The sequence below is a fragment of the Lynx canadensis genome, chromosome E3 (assembly GCF_007474595.2).
Source record: "Lynx canadensis isolate LIC74 chromosome E3, mLynCan4.pri.v2, whole genome shotgun sequence".
NCBI classification, from domain to species: Eukaryota; Metazoa; Chordata; class Mammalia; order Carnivora; family Felidae; genus Lynx; species Lynx canadensis.
Genome location: NC_044318.1, coordinates 13108820 through 13131082, shown reverse-complemented (window position 1 = coordinate 13131082; position 22263 = coordinate 13108820). Strand labels below are relative to the sequence as shown.

Here is a 22263-nt window from a genome sequence, read left to right as displayed (position 1 = left end):
TTGACATTAAGGGAACATTGCATTTTGTGCAGAACTTTGTCAAGTGCTGGCCACCACTCTGCAAAACGTCTTCTGTGAGGGTGACTGACACTGGTTCTGGAGATGTGGAGGGAACAGCAGCTGTCACAGAGCATCCTCCACAGCGGGACAAGCAGTGACTCTCCGTTCTGTTCTTCCAGCGTGCACCTGAGCATTTACTCACTGAAATACATGCGTCTCACTACAAATCACTTGTACTTCAGTTTTTCTTTCGTGTTGAGGGAGAGGGGCGCCTGGGTGGCTCAGTGCCGTTAAGCATCCTACTTCGGCTCAGGTCATGATCTCCACCCCCGTGGAGCTCTGTGCTGACGGCTCAGAGCCTAGAGCCTGCTTCAAGTTCTATTTCTCTCTCTCTCTATGCCCCTGCCCCTGCTCACACTGTCTCTCTCTCTCAAAAATAAACATTAAAAAAATAAAATAAAAAACAAAGTCTAATAAAAGCATTTTGCTAACTTAAAAAATGTTAGATATGTGGGTGGGTTATTTCTACTGATATATTACCTTAAAGTAACTGTATCAGTGTTAGAAAATCTTTTGTTCTCAAGGCAGCAGTGAGTCTGAAAGGTTGAGAACCACTTTTCAACATGTGTATATTGGTGCTTTGTTTTGTTTTTTTGTATTTTCTGTTGCATTTCTTTATAAAACAAAGACAATTCAGCAAAATACTCAACCCCATCTTTTTTTAATGTTTTTCTACATTTACTTTTGAGAGAGAGAGACAGAATGTGGGCGCGGGCGGGGGGGGGGGGGGGCACGGTCAGAGAAAGAGGGAGACACAGAATCCGAAGCAGGCTCCAGGCTCCAAGCTGTCAACACAGAGCCTGATGCGTGGCTCAAACCCACGAAACGTGAGATCATGACCTGAGCCGAAATCGGGAGCTCAACCAACTGAGCCACCCAATCTTTAAACACTCTGATTTTTTAATACATTAGCTTTACTGAAGTATAAGTGATGTATGATAAACTCCACACACGGGAGTATACAATTTGGTCAGTTTTGACATGTAGGGATGCATACAACTGTGAAACCGTCAGCAAAGCCAAGATTGGGAACACATCCATCACCCCACAGGGTCTGCTGGGGCCCCTCTATAATTTCTCCCTCCCACCTGCATCCTGTTCCCTGGTGAAATGGAGAGGCCTTGCTACAAAGGGCCACACCAAGAAATTCCAGCTCAGAACAGGACTCTCCAATCGCCCACCACTTCCACAGAGGTTACAGGTGCCAGGTCTGGCTTATGCCTCTGGAAGCAGAGCGAGTGACCCATCTGCCAATGACCCAGGGCGTTGAGCCCCCATGCTGAGATCCCCTAATGGCCAAGGTAAGAAGACAGCCAGGGACGCCCCTGGGGCGTGGCCCACGATGGAGCCTGAGGCGCCAGCTCTCGCCTCGTCCACCCAGGCAAGATGGGAGCGCCCAGCCTGTGGCCGCACCCACAAAATAAAGACAACTTGTGCAGTTCCACCTGCCCGCCATTTACCCAGGCCTAGGACAGGGCTGATAGGATGATGCTAATCCCACTGAACCGTCAGAAAGCCCTCTGAGTACAAAACAGGGGAGGAGGGCACGAGGGGACTTGCGGGACAGCCTCTCCAAACCCCGAGGGTCTGAAAAAATTACACATTAGCAGCAGATATCACATATGCTGAACGAATCCAGTAAGGGCCAGACCGGCGGTAGACAGAGCTTCCTGTGCAAGCCCGGTCCTCTCTCCGCGGAGCCTCCCTGGCAACCTCTCCCACGCCGTCTCCAGCAACCTGCTCACCATGAAGGATGCCACCGGCCAGGGCTTGCGAGGGAAGCTGTGCCTGAGAACCTTCACGCGGGTCACGGGCACCAGACTCAGCAGGAGCAGGATGTGCAGAAAACACCTCCCGTCTCGCCGTGCTCACCCACGGAGACTCACGCTCAACATGCCTCCCCTAAGAAAACTTCTCCCATGTCCATGGCCACCACGGACGGGCCACCAGCTCAGAGTCACAAGGTCCTCTGCTGGCGTCCCAGTGGCCAATGGCACCAACATCCCCAATTCCCACCCACGAGCCCAGCCTGACCCAAGACCTATACGCTGGGTGTTCCAGCAACGGAGTGAGGAACCAGACCTCAAGTCCAGGGTTTCCCTCCGGAAGGGCCAGCTGCTTTCAGGCAGATGCAACACACCAGGCTGGCCCCATCGTCTGCCAGTGCAACTCAACGACAGGCCCACCGCATAAAAACCACAGGACTGATAACAGCCGCTTTTTGTTCTGCCCCTACAGCCACCAGCTGCTGCCCCCAAGTCACTCACAGCTTCTCAACCGGCTCCTCTGGACCCAGGATGCACAGGGCCAACGACCTACCTTAGTACGACAGCTACTTTTCTTTTCTGTTGACAAGTGACGTAATGATGTATCATACAACTGACTTGTCTCAGAGTTGAGGAAATTAAAGAATGTGCTGGGGAGGCCCTGGTCTGATTCCCAAAATAACCTGAGAACAGAGGCGTCTGGGTGCTCCGTCGGTGGGACGTCCAACTTTCGGCTCAGGTCATGATCTCATGAGTTCGGGCCCTGCGTTGGGCTCCATAATGATGGCTCAGGGCCTGGAGCCTGCTTCAGATTCTGTCTCCGTCTCTCTATGTCCCCCTCCCACTCTGTCTGTCTGTCTGTCTCTCCCTCTCAAAAATAAACATAAAAATTAATAAATAACCCGAGAAAAGAGGTCATGCGATGGCATGCAGCTTATGTGGGAGGAGCATCGAAAATCGAGGACGCTATGGATGAACCATAATGCAAACTAGAGACTCGGGGATGACAATGACGCGTCAGGTGTAGGTTCATCCATACACCTGGTGGGGGCTACTGATAATGACAGAAGCTGTGCAGGTGCAGGGACAGGGGGTCCCCTGCGCCTTCGGATCGAAAAACTAACGTCTATTTTAGTTTTAAATCCAGCACAGTCAAAAGCACCCTCGATGGGGGCTTCTCTGGCTGAACACCCGCGGAAGTGATGGGCGTGGTGTGTGGAAGGAAAAACACGTAGAACAGCAAGAACACCCAGGAGGCCAGATGCTGTGAGCGAGGCAGGCAAAGTGGGGCGGCCTCGGGGAGTGCGGCTGGGCACACACCTGCTGAGCCAACAGAACCAATCACTGCTCGATGCACATTTTTCTCTTCTTTCCTACTCACACTGCCTTCGCTACAGGTACAACCCTTGCCCATTTTGCAGATGAGCAAAAACTGGCTCGGAGGAGTAAAGCAGCTTTTGCCCAGGACCATGAAGTCAGGGAGGGGCGGCAGGAAAGGGGTGGTCAGGTCGTCGCAGAGAGGCTCACACTTACCTTCTGGACTTGGCACACTCCTTCTTCCAGTTCTTAACCAAAACGGGCACGACTTGCTCTGAGGTGTCCTCCTTATTCAGGGACCAGAGGTCAGCGCTCTCCAGGGGCTGGCGGTAGCCCCGGACCATCAACCTGGGGCCAAAACACAAGGGGGAGGTGATGACAGTCTGGAGAGGAAGAGGAGGGTGACCCTCGCTGCCGACACCTGCCATGCCAGCCCGCTCTCCATGCCAGGGCGGCCGAGGGCGGTGCACAGCTGGCAAGAGTGGAATACGTATGGCACATACGGGCACATTAAATGATCACTGCTAATTCTGTGAGGCCGCCCAGGGCAAAACGGCCTCATTTTTTAGAGACACAAACTATTTAAGGTAGAGATCATTACAATCGCTCTGATTTGCTTAAAAAATATTTTGGGGGCAGCAGCGGGGGGGGGGGGGGGGCGCCTCAGTCAATTAAGTGTGTGACTCTATTTCAGGTCCGGTCATGATCTTGTGGTTCGTGAGATCAAGCCCTGTGTGGGGCTCTATACTATCAGCATGGATCCTGCTTAGGATTCTCTCTCTCTCTCCCCGCCCTCTGCCCCTCCCCAGCTCTCTCTCTCTCTGTCTCAAAATAAAATAACCTTTAAAAAACTCTTTTAAACATATATATATTTTAACATTTTTGTTAATATTTATTTATTTTTGAGAGAGAGACAGAGACTGAGTGCAGGAGGGGCAGAGAGAGAGCGAGACACAGAATCCAAAGCAGGTTCCAGGCTCTGAGCCGTCAGCACAGAGCCTGACACGGGGCTCACACTCACAAACCACAAGATCATGACCTGCGCCAAGCTGGATGCCCAACCGACTGAGCCACCCAGGTGCCCCCCAAAAAAGTATTTTTTAAGGCCAAGTGGCAAAGCATCAATAATTGTCAAATCTGGGTGATGAGTTTATTGAGACTGATTAGACTAATCTTTCTACGTGTTTGAACACTTGCATAATAAAAAGTAAACTTGTCACTGCAACTTGCTATTTTGAATTAATACCAAAGTCGCAGGAAAATCACGTGAATTGCACAAAGAATCCCAGTCCGCCCTCCGCCTGCTTCACCGCTCCTTACATCTCGCCACATCTGCTGAGCCATTCTGGGTCTCTAGCCATAAACACACACGTCCACAAACACACTTCTTTTCTGAGACACTTCGGACTAGGTTGTGGCAGCGTGTATCCCCATAAGGAAACCCACACGCTGTCACAGAAGCCAAAGCACCGTTACCAAAATCAGAAATTTGAGCGATGATGGCAGAGCCCGCAGTCCACATTCAAATTAATGCTCTGACTCTTGGGGTCGGCTCAGGTCATGATCTCGCGGTCTGTGAGACTGAGCCCCGTGTCGGGCTCTGGGCTCACAGGGCGAAGCCTGCTTGGGATTCTCTGTCTCTCCCTCTCTCTGCCCCTCCCTGGCTTGCTCTCTCGGTCTCTCTCAAAAGAAACAAACTTAAAAGTAAGTAAGTAAATAAAGAAATAAAACATTAAAAAATTTTAAAAAGCTATTTCTTAACAGTAATTTGAAAGCTACTTAATAAAAAAAAAAAAAGGTATTTGGGAAAAGTTTATAAAGACAAGGAACCATGCTTATCAGAGGGGAAAAGGATTCAAATAATCCCAGGTAAGATGGTGACGACGTGCAGGAAAAACTGTGCCCCAAAAAGGACAAGAGGGGAGCCCATCACACCGCCGTCAGTGGTCGCCTTGGGTATTTTCTGCTTGTTGATCTATGCGTGTTCTTACATTTCCTACGGAGCACGGGTATTACTTTTCTGCTAGCAAGGGGTCTGAAACAATGCCAACGTTGCTAATTATACCTGACATAAAAAAAAAAAAAAAGTACCCAAATCTGGAAGCTCAGAGCACAAGGCTTGTAAGGGCCCCAGGTGAAGCCATGCGCAGAGGAGCAAGCCGTTCGTGTTTCACACAAGTCGAGTCCGTGCATGTGGGTGCAGGGTCAGCACCTGAGACCCGGGCCCCCGGCAGGCACGCTCGCACCCGGGGGAAGGGTGAGGGAGGGAGAGCACCGGCCGGGCCTTACCCTGTGATCCACCAGAAGGTGACTCTGGACAGGAAGGAGGCACTGGATTCCGGGCAGGGGTTCTAGCGGAGAGAAAACACAGGGTGGGAGGAAAAGAGAAATGATCCGTTAATCTTCTCATCTAGGCCGGTGCTCATGACCAGTCTTCCTCTCAAATGACCGGCAGCCCCCCTCACACCGAGGACTGGCACCCCAAAAGGGTTTCCCTCCTGAGCCCCGGCGGCCTTCAGAGAAACACACAGCAGCTTCCCACTTTCACCCAGGAAATATTTCCTGAATGACTACTATGTGCAAAGATGGTACAGTGTGCCACATCCCTGCCCCCTCTTAAATCCCCACCGCGACCCAGTGGCTGTGGTGCTGCCCAGGTCCCCCGAAGTTACCCCAGTCATTCATTCACTCATTCATTCAACAAGTATTTTCTGAGCACCTGCTATATGCCTAGCACCATGCACACAAATCTGAGCAGACACAATCCCTGCCCTCAGGAAGCCCACAGTGCACAGAGGTAGTAATAACACCTGCTAACTTCTCTGCGAGCGAGCTGTGTTACAAGTACTTTATGCAAATGATTTCATCTCATCTTTAGAACCAGCCTACCAAGGAGATAAATGCATCATCCTCGCTTTGGAGATAAAGACACAGAGGAACAGACAGATGGAGTGACCTTGCCAGGCAAGTGGTGAAAACAGACTACGAGCCCCTAGCAGCGTCCGGAAAGAGCCATTAATCAAAGGATCTTGTGAGCAGGCACTCAACCACAACTGCAGTGAGGATTGTTTCCTGAAGATAGGTCAGTATTACCGGTGGGGTCACTGGTATCTTAGTGAGCTCACGGCAAGAGAGCGGATAAGCGGATGGGGGCTGATCTCTCTGAAGAAGGTCAAAGAAGGCATCCCCGAGCTGGGCTCTGAAGAGTAGAGGATGACAAGTAAAGGGGAGAGGCAGGGTAGTCTTGGCAGCAAGGGTGTGTGTGCAAAGGCCCCGTGGCAGAAGGGAACATAACCCTATTCCAGGAACTAAGAGGGGCCTGACCAGTCTACACTGGAGACCAACTAAGGGATTTGGGTCTTCATCCCAAGGGCAATGGGAAGTCACCGACACAATCCAACAATAATACAAAGAGCAGGAGAGTGATGTCAGCATGGAGCCTCCGTGACCACCAGCAAGGGCCGACTTTCCATTCCAAGCAGATACATGGAGGTCGGCATTCTGAAATACACACTTTGGTGAAGGGCGCTCACCACGCAAGGATGAGGTCTCTAGCCCTTTTTCAGAGACACAGCACGGGGGAGCCAGGCGAGAACACATGTTGTGCCTTGGTGGTTATCCACCCAGGCTGCGAGCAATTTAAAAAAAAAAACACACAAAAAAAACCTGTACCTGGTCCCCACCTCCCAGAGATTCTGATTAAGCTGGCTGAGGGTGGGACCAGGGCATCAAGTTTTTGTTTGTTTTTAACTCCCAGAGTCTCCTTGGCAAAGGGGTTTGGCAGGAAATATACCAGATAAGCCTGATACCAAGGAAGCTAAATTCGCGTGGAGTTTAAATTTTAAATTAAAAAAAAATTTTAAATTTTAAATTAAAAAAAAATTTTAAATTAAAAAAAAATTTTAATGTTTTATTTAGATTTCACAGAGACAGAGAAAGAGAGGGAGGGAGGGAGAAAGAGCACGCACGGAAACAGGGGAAGGGCAGAGAGAGGGAGACACAGTCCAAAGCAGGCTCCAGGCTCTGAGATGTCACCTCAGAGCTCAACGTGGGGCTCGAACGCACAAACCGCAAGATCGTGACCTGAGCTGAAGTCGGACGCTTAACCCACTGAGCCACCGAGGCGCCCAAGACCTGAGAAGCAACCAGAAGTGACTCCTATTAGCCCAAAAAGGGACAGTGCGAGTCACAATCAGGATCCTAAGTAGAACGGACTGAGACATCTGTTTAACATCCATTTAAACATCACATATGTTTAAATACACAATCTCACACGGACACGGAAAAAAAAGCAACTCTCTGGCATCATGCGTGAAAAGACACAAGTGAAGCAAGCCGTTGTTCTGAGAAGAGAAGATGGGCAGACAACAAGCATTTTCCCACCTTTTCTAAAGGAACTTCCCCACAGGGGAAGTGTCTCTGCATAGAAGTGGTCCAGCTAACACACAAGGAAGGAAGGACAGAATGTTAAGAAGATGTGCCACGTTGCAACCACAATGGGTGACTGGAAAACTTGACGAAATCCAACAATTATTATTAATGCTTTCAGGCCACATAGCAGTAGCAATGGTTTACTGTTTAAAATATACTTCTCTTGGGTGGGTGATGGGTATTGAGGAGGGCACCTTTTGGGATGAGCACTGGGTGTTGTATGGAAACCAATTTGTCAATAAATTTCATATATATAAAAAATAAATAAATAAATAAATAAATAAATAAATAAATAAAATATACTTCTCTTTCAGGGGCAACCTGTGTGGCTCATTTTGTTAAGCGTCCGACTTTGGCTCAGGTTGTGATCGCGCGGTCTGTGGGTTCGAGCCCCTCATCAGGCTCTGTGCTGACAGCTCGAAGCCCGGAGCCTGCTTCGGATTCTGTGTCTCCCTCTCTCTCTGCCCCTCCCCTGCGTGTGCTCTCTCTCTCTCTCAAAAATAAATAAACGTTAAAAAAATGTGTTGTTTTTTTTTAACGTTTATTTATTTTTGAGACAGAGAGAGACAGAGCATGAACAGGGGAGGGTCAGAGAGAGAGGGAGACACAGAATCGGAAACAGGCTCCAGGCTCTGAACTGTCAGCACAGAGCCCGATGCGGGGCTCGAACTCACGGACCGCGAGATCATGACCTGAGCCGAAGTCGGACGCTTAACCGACTGAGCCACCCAGGCGCCCCCCAAAAATGTGTTTTTTAAGAAAATGCAATGAAAGAAGAATTCTTCTCTTTCACCTACTCTCACTGGGGAGAAGGGCAGACAGCCATTCTACCATTTCTACAACCTTGTGTAAGTCAAGTTATTTCAAAATAACAAGTTACTAAATACGTTTAAAGCCCTGCCTTCCAGAGATACACACTGAAATGTTTACCTACAACGCGGTGCAGGGTGAAGAAACAGTCCGTGGCAGTTGGTGATACCCTGCTGTCTACGTATGTGCACACGCGGAAGTTTCCATCATGAAAAGCTAGATGAAAAGCTTCCCCAGTGACTCAGACACGCATCCTGGGCTCCACTCCGGGGCCATGGAGTACTAGGAGTTTCCGGAGTGTCCCAGCCCTACCTGTGCCAGCGTCACCTGAGAAGCTCACCGAACACAGTGGGCCAAGGTCCCACCCCAGACCAGCTTAGATCTCGGGCTGGGGCCCTGGCCTCAGGAGATTTTTTTTTTTTAATGCAAATTTTATGTTTGAGAGAGCACAAGCAGGGGAGGGGCGGGGGGGGGGGGGGGGGGGGGCCGGGGACAAAGGATCCAAAGCAGGCTCTGTGCTGACAGCAGCCAGCCCAACCCAGGGCTCAAACTCGTGACTGTGAGATCATGGCCTGAGCGGAAGTCAGACGCTCAACTGACTGAGCCGTCCAGGTGCCCCCTCACAAAAGTTTTAATAAGGAAATCAGACACTGCCGCCTCACAGACCTACATTCCAGACCAACCTAACACAGAGAAAGTTCCAACTGTGGAACCAGGGCTCAAATCCCAGGGTTGCCATTTTGCACCTGAATGACCTCAGGCAAGTGCCTTCACCTGAAAGCCTCAGTTTCTGAACCTGAAAGATGGGAGCAGGTCTTCCGGCTGCTCCGCCTTCCTCACAGGAGGGTAAGGAGGGAGAAGTGAACTGTGTCCGTGGGACAGTGTGGTAAGCTGGAACTTTTCCAACCCGGGGTGGCAACACTATTCATGGAACAGGTGGTGGTATTTGCTCTGTGGGCTGGTGGTGAGCGAGTTATCAGGGAATCTCACATGCACTTCAACTGTAGCCCAATTCTGACGCACCGGGAAAAGCCGGGGTTCCGGCAGGGAGCGGGAGGGGGAGGGGGCACAGCTGGCAATGACTCATTTCTTGAGCAAACGTTTAGGGAGGGCCTGCTTATATGCCAGGAGATGGCTACGGGCTGGGGACAGGGCTATGCACGACACAGTGAGGTCCCCACCCAATACCGCTTCCCAGCTTGGGGGGATGAACAGTAAGCAAACCAAGATGCAAATAAATACAGAAGTATAAACACAGAGGGGCGCCAGGCTGGGTGGTTAAGCGTCCGACTTGGGCTCAGGTCATGATCTCACGGTTCATGAGTTCCAGCCCCGTGTCGGGCTCTGTGCTGACAGCTCAAAGCCTGGAGCCTCTTCCAATTCTATGTCTCCGTCTCTTTCTCTCTCTGCTCCTCCCCTGCTTGTGCTCTTAGTCCCAAAAATAAATAAACACTTAAAAAAGGAAAAAGAAGGGTAAACAGAGCGAGCTGCACCAGAGGAAAAAAATGAAGGTCCCAGGAGAGAAGGGGGCCAGGGGGGTTGCTTATGTGAGAGGCAACAAAACAGCAAGGAGGTGAGAGAGAGGCTCTGAATCCCAGCCCTGCCACCTACTTACTAGCCATGACGACCTTGGCCAAGGGACCTGGTGATGCGCTTAAATGAGACAAAGCATGTTACGTCCTTAGAATAGTACCTGGTGCGGAGTGACTGTGGGAGAAACGGTATTAATGGGATTAATACTAACAGGAGAAACAATAACACCATCTTCTATTTCTCGTAGCATCACGATGCGCCAAGCACTGTACCAGATGCTTCACATAAGGGTTGCCAAAGAAAGGCCCACAGGCTGGCTGCTGGCAAAGTCAAGTCTGATGGGTACATGGTGACGCACACTCATTTACATAGCTGATAGTCAAATCTGATTGGCACACGGTGACGCCCACTCATTTACATACCGTCTGCATCTGCTTTTGAGCTACAATGGCATAGCTGAGTAGGTGCACCTCAAACTACGTGGTCTACACAGCCTAAATATTTACTATCTGGCTTTCTACAGAATAAGCTGGCTAAGCCCTGCTTACATCAGAGCCCACAACACCCCGAGACAGCGGTGACTAAGGCGTAAAACCAGAGCTCAAGTGACGGCCGTTTGCTTCCAAATCCAGTCTTCCTTGAGTCTTGCCGCAGGACACGGAGCATAGCTGTGCGGGTTACAGACCTCATACAGAGATGCCCAGCTGAGGGGCAGGTGGGGGCTGAGACACAGCTCAACAAGACCCCCGAGTCTTGTGCCTTTGAGGGGCTGCATCAGCCTGAAGGAGGCCGGCCGTTCCCAAATTCATCCACCTGGAGGGGGTACAATGTCTTTTTCTCATTTGCACAGAGACACCGTGCAAACAGCAGGGCATTAGGCATCTATGCGCACAGGGGGCTCACCAATCCCGGCATTCTCTCACAATCAGGCAACTCCAGCCGTGGCACAAGAAGGAAGCAATACTGTGACTGCATAATCGAAGGCACGTTCATTCCCTTTTCGCCCTACTGTATACAGATGGGGGTCGTACCCCTGAGACTGCAAGAAACGATGGCCCAGAGGGAAAAGAGGAATCCTCACCCCGGCTAGTAAAAATCCCAGCTGCTGCAAGAAAATGCACCCCGCCAAAGCAGTGAGATCACATCATTTACAAGAATGTTTCACAGTTTCTTTTTTTTTTTAATTTTTTGTTTTTCAACGTTTATTTATTTTTGGGACAGAGAGAGACAGAGCATGAATGGGGGAGGGGCAGAGAGAGAGGGAGACACAGAATCGGAAACAGGCTCCAGGCTCCGAGCCATCAGCCCAGAGCCCGACGCGGGGCTCGAACTCACGGACCGCGAGATCGTGACCTGGCTGAAGTCGGACGCTTAACCGACTGCGCCACCCAGGCGCCCCTGTTTCACAGTTTCTAATTTGCACTCTCCAAGAGCTTTGTCCCATTCACTTCCCCCCTCCTTTGAACCCAAACAGGGATTTTCAGGTTATTTTTTTTTTGAGTTTATTTAATGTTTATTTATTTCTGAGAGAGAGAGAGGGACAGAGACAGGGACAGAGCATGAGTGGGAGAGGGGAAGAGAGAGAGAGGGAGACACAAAATCCGAAAGCTCAGACCTGGACGCGGGGCTCAAATCCACGACCCGTGAGATCATGACCTGAGTGGAAGCTGGACACTTAACCAACTGAGCCACCCAGGCACCCCGGGATTTTCAGATTATTAGGAGTCATGTCAGGCTGACAGAAGGTCCCCACTGCCAGTGCAGAAAAGGAAACAGGTAAGTTGGAATCTGGTTTCTGGAAGCCCCTATCTGACAGAGAAGGCTTTATTTGATAAAAACAACTTGAGCTCTAAAGTAGTCAAGAACCGGTAATTTTTTACGTTTATTTATTTATTATTTGAGAGAGACAGAGACGGCACGAGCGGGGGAGAGTGGAGAGAGAGAATCCCGAGCAGCCTCTATGCCATCAGTACAGAGCCCGACGCGGGTCTCAAACTCACAAATCCCTGAAATCATGACCTGAGCCAAAACCAAGAGTCAGATGCTTAACCGATGGAGCCATCCAGGCGCCCCAAGAACCGATAATGTAAAAAAAAAGAAAAAGAAATGGGCTGGGCGCTGGACGAGAACCCAGACCGCATTCCATTCAATGGAACCAAGCAGGACATTCTGACGTAACTCATGAATGGCAACGCTGTCAGTGAGGGGGTTTCCCAGCCTTGGAGGCTGAAGCAGAGCTAACTCCCGTCCCTGCCTGTACGAAGCTTATTCACTGGTCCCCCATGCACCTGGAAAGGAGAGTAATTCAGACAAGCCCTGGATGAAGGCAGAGGGAGAGAGAGTCTGATTCACGCAACGTACAGAGAGAGCCACATTCTTTGGCATCTGTATCTGGCACCCGGCGATCTGGCCAAGACCCACGTGGCTTAAACCAATTTGGTACAACAGCCCCAAGCACTGGTTCTTTAAGAGCTGGTCATTCATTGTCTCCCACCAGGCAGTTTGGGGAACGGGTCTTTCAGCACTCTGGCCTTTTTGTCAGAAATGCTCGGGATCCCCGCTCAGCGTTTCCGGTTTTGACTCTTTGAGTCTCCTGCCGGTTACTCGAACTCTGCACCACCCAGACGCCCAGCAGTAAGGGGAGGATGACACAGCCATACGGCTTACAGCAGGGGTTCTCCGACATGGCCCTCCAGTGCCAGCATTCACGGCGCCTGGGAAGCTGTTAGAATTGCAAACGCGGGGCGCCTGGGTGGCGCCGTCGGTTAAGCGTCCGACTTCAGCCAGGTCACGATCTTCTCGCGGTCCGTGAGTTCGAGCCCCGCGTCGGGCTCTGGGCTGATGGCTCGGAGCCTGGAGCCTGTTTCCGATTCTGTGTCTCCCTCTCTCTCTCTGCCCCTCCCCCGTTCATGCTCTGTCTCTCTCTGTCCCAAAAATAAACGTTAAAAAAAAAAATTTTGGGGGTCGCCTGGGTGGCGCCGTCGGTTGAGCGTCCGACTTCAGCCAGGTCACGATCTCGCGGTCCGGGAGTTCGAGCCCCGCGTCGGGCTCTGGGCTGACGGCTCGGAGCCTGGAGCCTGTTTCCGACTCTGTGTCTCCCTCTCTCTCTGCCCCTCCCCCGTTCATGCTCTGTCTCTCTCCGTCCCAAAAATAAATAAAAACGTTGAAAAAAAAAATTAAAAAAAAAAAAAATGGGGCGCCTGGGGGGCGCCGTCGGTTGAGCGTCCGACTTCAGCCAGGTCACGATCTCGCGGTCCGGGAGTTCGAGCCCCGCGTCGGGCTCTGGGCTGACGGCTCGGAGCCTGGAGCCTGTTTCCGACTCTGTGTCTCCCTCTCTGTCTGCCCCTCCCCCGTTCATGCTCTGTCTCTCTCTGTCCCAAAAATAAACGTTAAAAAAAAAAATTTTGGGGGTCGCCTGGGTGGCGCCGTCGGTTGAGCGTCCGACTTCAGCCAGGTCACGATCTCGCGGTCCGGGAGTTCGAGCCCCGCGTCGGGCTCTGGGCTGACGGCTCGGAGCCTGGAGCCTGTTTCCGACTCTGTGTCTCCCTCTCTGTCTGCCCCTCCCCCGTTCATGCTCTGTCTCTCTCTGTCCCAAAAATAAACGTTAAAAAAAAAAATTTTGGGGGTCGCCTGGGTGGCGCCGTCGTTGAGCGTCCGACTTCAGCCAGGTCACGATCTCGCGGTCCGGGAGTTCGAGCCCCGCGTCGGGCTCTGGGCTGACGGCTCGGAGCCTGGAGCCTGTTTCCGACTCTGTGTCTCCCTCTCTCTCTCTGCCCCTCCCCGTTCATGGTCTGTCTCTCTCTGTCCCAAAAATAAAATAAAACGTTGAAAAAAAAAAAAAAATTAAAAAAAAAAAAAAAAAAGAATTGCAAACGCATGGGTCCCGCCAAGAGCTACTGACTCAAAGTCTGGGGGTGCTCCCAGGGCCTTCCAAGAGATGCCAACCCTGAGGAAGAGCTTCTGATCCAGCCTGGTGAACTCAGGCAAGACACTTCACCACTCTGGCCCTCGGTAACCTCATGTGTAAGATGAGACTCACAGCCCTACCTCATCAGGAGGCTTCGAGGACTAAGAAACTGAAAAAGACAACACACAGGGTCACTGACTGGCTCCGCCCTCCTCCTGACCCGCCTGAGCTGCTGAGCTGGCTATATAAGTGCCACCAGCCCCTCCGTGTCCCAGGCACCCTCCTACTTTCAGCCAGAGGGGTCCCCGAAAACACCTGAAACCTGAGCGTGTCCCCCCCCCTCCCCCCCCCCCCACGCTGACAATCTTCCAACATGGCCAAATCCCAAGTCTTCATGGTGACGTGCAACTCTACCCTTGATTTTGCAAGCTCAGCTCTAGGTCCCTCCGAACCAACCAAGCAGAACCCTGCAGTTCCCCAAACACCCACAAGGTCCTTTACACAGCTGGACCCTTCTACGTGCTGGTTCCTCGACCGGGAGCCCCGTCCTGTCCGGCCTTACAAGCCCAGCCGACGCCTCTCGTTTCTCAGACTCAGGCCTCCCCTCCCCTGGACGCTGGCCCTGGAGCCTCAGGCTGAGTTAGGAACCTCTCCTCCAGCCCCTCAGCCCCCAGCACTTTCCTGCCTCGGAGCCCCACTGTCCACAGCTCTTGGTTTATTTGGCCAGTGCCCCCACCTCAACGGTCAAGTGTGTTCATTTCAGTACCCAGAGCCCCTCCACCCTGCACCCCTGCACGATACCAAACCACTGTGACCAACAGCATAAATGAGAGAAGCCTTAAGAACAGACTTTATGAGGGGCGCCTGGATGGCTCAAGTCGGTCAAGCGTCTGACTTCGGCTCAGGTCATGATCTCGCCGTTCTCGAGTTCCAGCCCTGTGTCGGGCTCTGTGCTGACAGATCAGAGCCTGGAGCCTCCTTCGGATTCTGTGACTCCCTCTCTCTCCACCCCCCATGTTCAGTGGCTGCCTTTATTGTATGAGGGGTCAAGAATGACCATGAAGGGCAGGAAGGAACTTTCTGGGGTCCTGGTAGTGTTCTGTAGCTTGATAAGGGCTTGGGCTATTACTCATTTGTCACAACTCCTCAACCGGTAACTTTTACATTCAGGAATTTCACTATGCAAATTCTGCTTTAAGAGAAACATAAAACAGAAGCATATACAGATACTGCACTCTGGCTAGTGGTTTGCATGGTGCAAATGTCTGGGTAACGCATACTAAGTATTTCAAAGTACGTTTCAGATACCAAAAAAATGAGCCAGTTGGCTGGCTGGTTGGCCAGATATGTGATAAAGCAAGTTGAGCACAATGTTAACTGTAGAATCGAACTGGAGAGTGGATGGGTACTCACTTTCCGCGTTCACAGCAAAAGTGCTGGGGGAAATCTTTCCCATGTTTATGGACAGGACTAAAACTACCTCTTAGGCCAAATGAGCTGGGCAGTTTTACACGCGTTTTAAATGTCCTAAACCAATGCTTTTCAACCGTGCACCACCTGTAGATCCTGCTAAAATGAGGCTATGACCCAGCAGGGCTCAGTGGGCCCAGGACTCTGGATTTCTAACAGCACCCGGGGAATGCCAGTGCCGTCGGTCCAAAGACCCCACTTTGAGGAGTGGGGGTCCACTATATGACCACATTTGCCGTTGATGCCTCCAAGGGCAAAAGGAAACACCTCCCTCCTCTCACGGGCCCCATTCTAAGCAGTAGCCTTGGGGCCAACAAGGATCACACAAAGGGCCAGACAGGAACCCCAAGAGAGCCCTGGAAGGCTAGATGAGCCACTCCCAGATTCCAGGCAGCCAAGGGCCTGGAGGTACAGAGGGGAGCAGCCCCACGGAAAAACCAGGGCCAGCAAAGCCGTCTGAGTCATGCAAACGGCACAGGGCCAGCTGGAGAGGAGGTCGACTTTGGTGACTCAGCAGGAGCGAGCCTGGAGAAGCCCAGTGCTGCCAGCTCCCACCCAGGCCCCACCTGCCCCTGGCCACCCCAGGGCAAGGCTGACTGCTCCCTGTGTGCACAGACAACATGTGACTGCGGCTCCGAAGTCAGGACAGCAGCTGGGGCTGGGCTCTCCCCATCTTCTGGGCTCTGCTGTGATGGGAGCCCGGGGGATAGTGGCGAGACAGGCAGAGAAAGCACCTAACGGTGTCCTCCTCCCCCTGATCACCGGCCTCAGATCCCAGCACCAAATGGGGCTCAACCCACTTTCAAGAAGGGAACAGTGAGGTCCTGAAAGGAGGAAGGACTTGCCTGGGGTCACAAATCTAAGTCCCATAAGCTGATTCCCAGCCTTCCCAGCCTGCACCTCAACTGCAGGTACACGGCTGTTTGCCCACCCGTTCAAAGGCTGTCCCCCGCGAGGTCACAAGCTTCCTGCGGGTACACAGGAGACTGCATTGTCCAAAGAGGGCCAGACATTATCTGCCCTCTCATGAGTTCGTCTTAGAACGAGACCCGACCGCTCCCCCATCTAGAAGTGGGGTCTGTGTCCCCAGCCCTTGAACCCAGGCTGACTTCTGTGAATGCCTCCATCAACAGACTGTGGCAGGGAGTGACACTGTGGTGAAATCTGGCACTGGGTCGTAAGAGGTGACACAGCTTCCGCCTGGCACTCTCTCTAGGAACACTCATTCTCAGACACGGGCCACCACACTGTGACGCCACCCAGGCCACCCTGACATGGACTGTCAACCCTAGCTGAGGCTCCGGCCAGGGGCTGGTGCTAACCACCAGCCCAGCGAGTGAGCAGTCGCCTTCCCACTGCTACCATCAGGGAAACCCCGAGGGAGAACCGCAGCTGAGCCCGGGCAACAGCCAGGACTATGAAACGTAACAATAACTACTAGTTTTTTTATTTTGAGAGCGGGAGTGCGCAGAAAGAGAGAGGGAGACGGAGAGAATCCCAAGCAGGCTTCGTGCTGTCACCATCAGATTTAGGGTGTGAGTTAGGGTCTAACGGTTCAACCATCTCTGTAAGCTTAGACTCCTAAAATTGAATGGTTGGGGACAAGTGACGGAGCGTCCCAGTCCTGGGCAACCCAGCCTCCAGCTGCCCCAGTGTGGCAGAGCAGGCCCAAGGCCCAGGCTGCTGGGAACGCAGAAAGCACTACGGAGGAAGAAGCCAGCTCTACGAACCACCCTAATGTATGGGCACCCGGGGAAAGAAGAAAAAGGAATTTTTATCCAGATCCCCAGAGGGAACCAGACATCAGAAATTCCCTCTCCCGAGGTGCCTGGGTGGCTCAGCTCAGGTCATGATCTCGCGGTCCGTGAGTTCGAGCCCCACGTCGGGCTCTGTGCTGACGGCTTGGAGCCTGGAACCTGCTTCCGATTCTGCGTCTCCTTCTCTCCCTGCCCCTCCCACCGCTTGTGCTCTGTCTCCTCAAAAATGAATGTAAAAAAACATAATAAATTGAAAATAAATAAATAAAGGTTTCCTGATGGGGACATGCCGCTGACCAACACCCACTGCCATGCGCACAAACCCTGCTCAGCAGGAGACACGGCAGCCACAGACATGTGAGCCCCTCTCCTCCTTTGTGGCAGGCGTGAGCCGGGATCCAGTGGGCGCCCCAGGCGTGGTCGCTGCCCTTGTGAACTTTGCACACGTACAAACACACACACGCGCCCAAGAACACGCTAACGCGCATATGCACACGCACACGTGAACGAAAACAGAGGCACGTGCACACGTACAACAACCTGCACATATGCAAACACGCACACCTATGTTTTTAGACGTAAAAACTTGGCTCCTCAGAGCCGATTCCCCACAGCTGCCTTCGTCCCCCACGAAGGCAGCCTCAGCCTTTTGATGAGCTCAGGCCAAACCCAGAGAATCGCAGCAGCTGAGAACTGCCCTTGCTGCCATTTCGCCAGTTAACAGCTGACTAGCCACGAACCAAGCGTCAAATAAATGCTCCAAAGGTTCCCCTCCCACTCAGAGTAAAGTCCAGTGGCTCACACAACTGCAGGCGATGGTCCCCACCTCTGAGACGCCATGTCTCAGCCCTCCGTGGCCTCTCGCTGCTCCAGGCACACTGGCCTTTCCTGCTGCTCCCTTGACAGTCCGTGGCAGCTCCTGCCCCAGGGCCTTTGCACTTGCCAACCCTGCCTGGACCACTCTTCATCTGGTATTTGCTCAGCTCGCTCCCGCACCGCAGTGAGGTTTCATGAGGGAGGCCTTTCCTGATGGCTCCTATCACCTCGAAACTGCACACGACCCTCAACCATCACGTGCATTTCTTCTCCATGCTTTCCTCTCCTCCTCAAGATTCACTGCCACCTGACTGATACACACTTGGGTCCAGGGTCACAGACTATCCCTCCGGCCCACACGACAACATAAGCCTGAGGTGGGCAAGATCTCTGTGTTAGGTACTGCCACAGCCCTGTGCCCAGACCGGGGCCTGGCACTTGGCACCAGATGGAACGAGGGAGGGAAGAAGCAGGAGAAGGAGGGAGAGGGGCAAAGAGGAAGGAAAAGGGGGAAGCCAGGAGGAAGAACGGAGGCAACAGTGGTCAACGACTATGTTCCCTTTTATTCTGTCAACAGGAAGATTGGTCATTTCCACCGCACCCACTCACACCCACTGGTCCAGAGAAGATTCCTGCTTCCCTCAAAATAACAGAAGAGACTCAGGGTCGCAAACTCAAATCCCTCAAGGGCCAGGGACATACCACGACAGAAGGAAGCAGACTGTGTAATACAAGAGGGAGTGCTGGGCACTGTGTAGACTAGGGCCACACTCCTCCGCGGAGCTCAAGTACTGCTGTGGGGGGCAATGGCCCGAATAGTGACACAACTTCTCGTTACTCTAGAAAACCTGCATTGTTAGAAGGGGAAATATCTTCACGTTTAAATGTTTTGCTCACAGTTTCTAAAATCGCTATGGCAACCAAATGATCAAACCGGCAGGCCTATAAGACACAGACGTTTACAAGTATGCAGCAGATTCCTTCCTTAAGTCCCCCTAACCACACAGAGGCCTCAGTTTTTCCATCTGTAGAGTGGGAAGGAGGATGTTACCTCTCTCTCTGGGCCTTGGCGGGGTAGGGGGGGGAAGATGGAACGAGATCCCACGTGGATGATACTGTCACAGAACAAGTGTCTAATCGATGTTAGCTAACACCGTATAGTATTCTTCACACAAACACACACACCCATGTCTCCGATCACACTTACGGGGTCGTGGATGGTTTCAGAGAACAGGGGCGATCGGTCCGAGAAGCAGGACAACACAAGCTGAATCAGCACGAGGGAAAAGTAAATGTAGAAAGTGACATCGCGAAACACGTCAATTTCAGCACCCTAGAAGTGTGGCAAGGAAGGAGGAAGAGAAGGTCACTTTCTGGAAGCAGCCTGCAGAAGCCGGGGAGCAGGTGCAGAGCCAGTTAATAAGCTTTCCTGCCCTAACAGAAGAGAGGCAGTCCCATCCCAGCGTGCTCCCCGATGCCTGGTGAGGGCATCCAATGTGGCAAAAGGAGGCTCAGGCTTGAGAGTTAACCAGCCCACGTTCAAGGCCTGGCCCTGCTCGTACTGGCCATGGGGTTTTGTCAATTCACTCAGCCTCTGTGCACTTGAGTTTCTCCATGTATAAACAGATAAGTGGTTCTCAATCACAGAGGACTTTGCCTCCCACAGAACATCTAGTAGCATCTGGAGACATTTCTGTTCACCCTAACTTGGGGTCTGCTACTGGAATCTATGTGCGGAGGCCAGGGATGCCCCGCAAACATCCTACAAAGGTCAGGACAGTCTCTTACAACAAAGACATCTCTGGTCCAAAATGTCCATTAGTGCTAAGGCTCAGAAACCCTGTCGGAGTAATTGTCAGCTGTCGGTAAGATTCTTCGCGGAAAAAAACCTTGGTCAAGTATCGGGCCCCCTAGGGGGGCAGCCGCTCTGCGAACACCACTCCCCGCTCAGCTCTGGTGCACACTAAAGATTATCTACAGTTGACTTGCCTTGCTGTTCACTGCTGACTGGGGCTCAGAGGGCGGTGTGCACCTGTCTGGGGCTCCCACCCCTAGAGAACCCACATGGGCCCCTGAAGCTACACAAGTAAATGGGGCTCTGAAGAAAGAAGGTTCTAGATGAAAGGCTGAATGAGCTAGCGAAATCCCTGGGGGAAGAGCTGGGCCCATATACTACTCATTGTCTGGATCCCAGGGCAATGCACAATTTCTGCATAAGCTGGAAGGAATAAGCACCTTTCCCAAGGGCCGCTCGAGGCCACCACTTACCTCTTTTAAGGCAGTCATGATTTTGGATCTCAAGATGGCAAGGGCGCACAGTAGGGCTACAAGCCAGAAAGTGAGCATGATCCCCGAGGACTGGACTCCCTTCCTTCTCTCGAGCTGAATTAAAAGGTAGCAAGCAGCTGGAGAGAGAAGCATACAACAGAAGTTGTCAAAAGACCGGGCCCCACGGCCGCCCACAATCCCGGCAGCTGTCAGGACTGGAGCAGGGCTGTCCTCAGCTCAGCTCAGTGGTGCAAAAAACAGCCTGGGGGGGGACCTGGCTCCAGGACCAGCTCCGCTCTCACCTTTCTGGGTGACCCTGAGCAAGTCACTGAACTTCTCTGAGCTTCCGCTGCCTCATCTGCAAAACGGAGATGCCAACAGCATCTAACTTGAAGGTTGCGGGAATTTAAGAAGATCATGAATAGATCTGGGGCAGGATGAAAAGTTGGGGGGGAAGCTCAGTTTAGAACAGATGTAGGCAGGGTACCTGGGTGGCTCAGTCGATTAAGCCTCCGACTTTGGCTCAGGTCATGATCTCAGCGTTGGTGGGTTCCAGCCCCACATCGGGCTCTGTGCTGACAGCTCAGAGCCTGGAGCCTGCTTCGAATTCTGTGTCTCCCTCTCTCTCTCTGCTCCTCCCCTGCTCATGCTCTGTCTCTGTCTCTCAAAAATAAGTAAACATTAAAAAAATGTTTTTTGGGACATAGGCCCACTTTTTCTTGAATGAATGGGCATGGCTGAGTGCCAATAAAACTTTATTGACAAAAAACAGGCAGTGGGCCAAGACTTTATTTACAGGTAGGAAGACCTATGTTCAAATCCCATCCCTGACAGGGACGAATTCTCCTCTGGGCAAACAGTGGTAACTGTTCTCCTTCAAAAGGAAAATGAAGCTTTTTTTTAAATCTACTACAATTATGCATGTCACCTACAGGGGACTTTATGAGAATAATGGCTGGCGGGGGAGAATGGGATTTTATGTCATTCCTGACACCTGAGGCTATTACTTCCATTTCACACCGATTTTACGATCAGGGAGAGAAAACAAATGATAAAACGACTTTTTCTCTACAGAAGGAACTGCCACGGTCATTCTCCAGACAAGCAGAGCTGGCCTCCCGAGGCGTGTCCCCAAAGCCAGTCACGAGGAGCTGAAGGGTCACCCACGGCCCCTGCCCTTACTCCCCAGAAACACAACCGCCTGTCTGTCCTCATCTATGCACCTCGGGGGTGGGGGGATCTCTCTCACTCCCTACAATCTATCAGAAACTTGCAGATCTGCCATCAAGGCAGATCCTCACTTCAGCCACTGCTCACCCTGGCCTCAGCCCCTCCCAACACTCTGGGTCACCCCACAGGCCCCCCACTGGACTCCCAGCTTCCAGTTCTGCCCCAACAATCCAATCCGTTCTCCACTCAGAGGCCACAGTCAGCTTTTCAATACACAGAGCCAGGCGTGACACACCCTCGCTCAAAACCTCTCCCTTCAGGACTTGGGGTTTCAACCTGGGGTCCAAGGACGGGCTGTGGCTGGGACCCAGAGATCCATGAACTTGGACAGGAAAACATCTATAGCTTCACTTTCCCTCATCAGCATCCCCAGCTGTGAGTGATGGCAAGAAACCACGTAGTATGAGTAGTACCTGGGACACCGTCACCATTAGAAATCCCACCTGAAGGGGCGCCCGGGTGGCTCAGTCGGTTAAGCGTCCGACTTCAGCTCAGGTCATGATCTCACAGTTCATGAGTTCGAGCCCCACGTCGGGCTCTGTGCTGACAGCTCAGAGCCTGGAGCCTGCTTCGGATTCTGTGTCTCCCTCTCTCTCTCTGCCCCTCCCCAGCTCATGCTCTCACCAAAAGAAACATTAAAAAGAAAATTAAAAAAGAAATCCTATCGGAAATATACAACTGAAGACATCACATGTCCAAATATCACATATAGTCATCACTACTCGGGAACCACAGAGGCATCCTACCCGCTGGTAGATCTTGATTTGAAATGCATGTATCTATTTTGCTTCTTAATCTTTCGCTGCATTTATTTATTTATTTATTTATGAATGACAGAACGTGCGCGGGGGAGGGGCAGAGGGAGAGGGAGAGAATCTTAAGCAGCCTCCATGCCCAG

At 52.0% G+C, this 22263-nt stretch overlaps 1 protein-coding gene across 1 annotated transcript in view; it reads right to left on the bottom strand.

The window, feature by feature from the left end:
* The window catches only part of ABCC1 (ATP binding cassette subfamily C member 1), a 98190-nt gene that overhangs the window by 74387 nt on the left and 1540 nt on the right, over positions 1-22263 (bottom strand). The window contains exons 2-5 of the mRNA XM_030300860.1: positions 20136-20272; positions 19075-19200; positions 5433-5494; positions 3360-3491 (exon numbers count right to left, since the gene is read on the bottom strand). Coding sequence (XP_030156720.1) covers positions 3360-3491; positions 5433-5494; positions 19075-19200; positions 20136-20213 — 398 coding nt within the window. The 5' untranslated portion in view covers positions 20214-20272. The remainder of the gene's footprint in view (positions 1-3359; positions 3492-5432; positions 5495-19074; positions 19201-20135; positions 20273-22263) is intronic.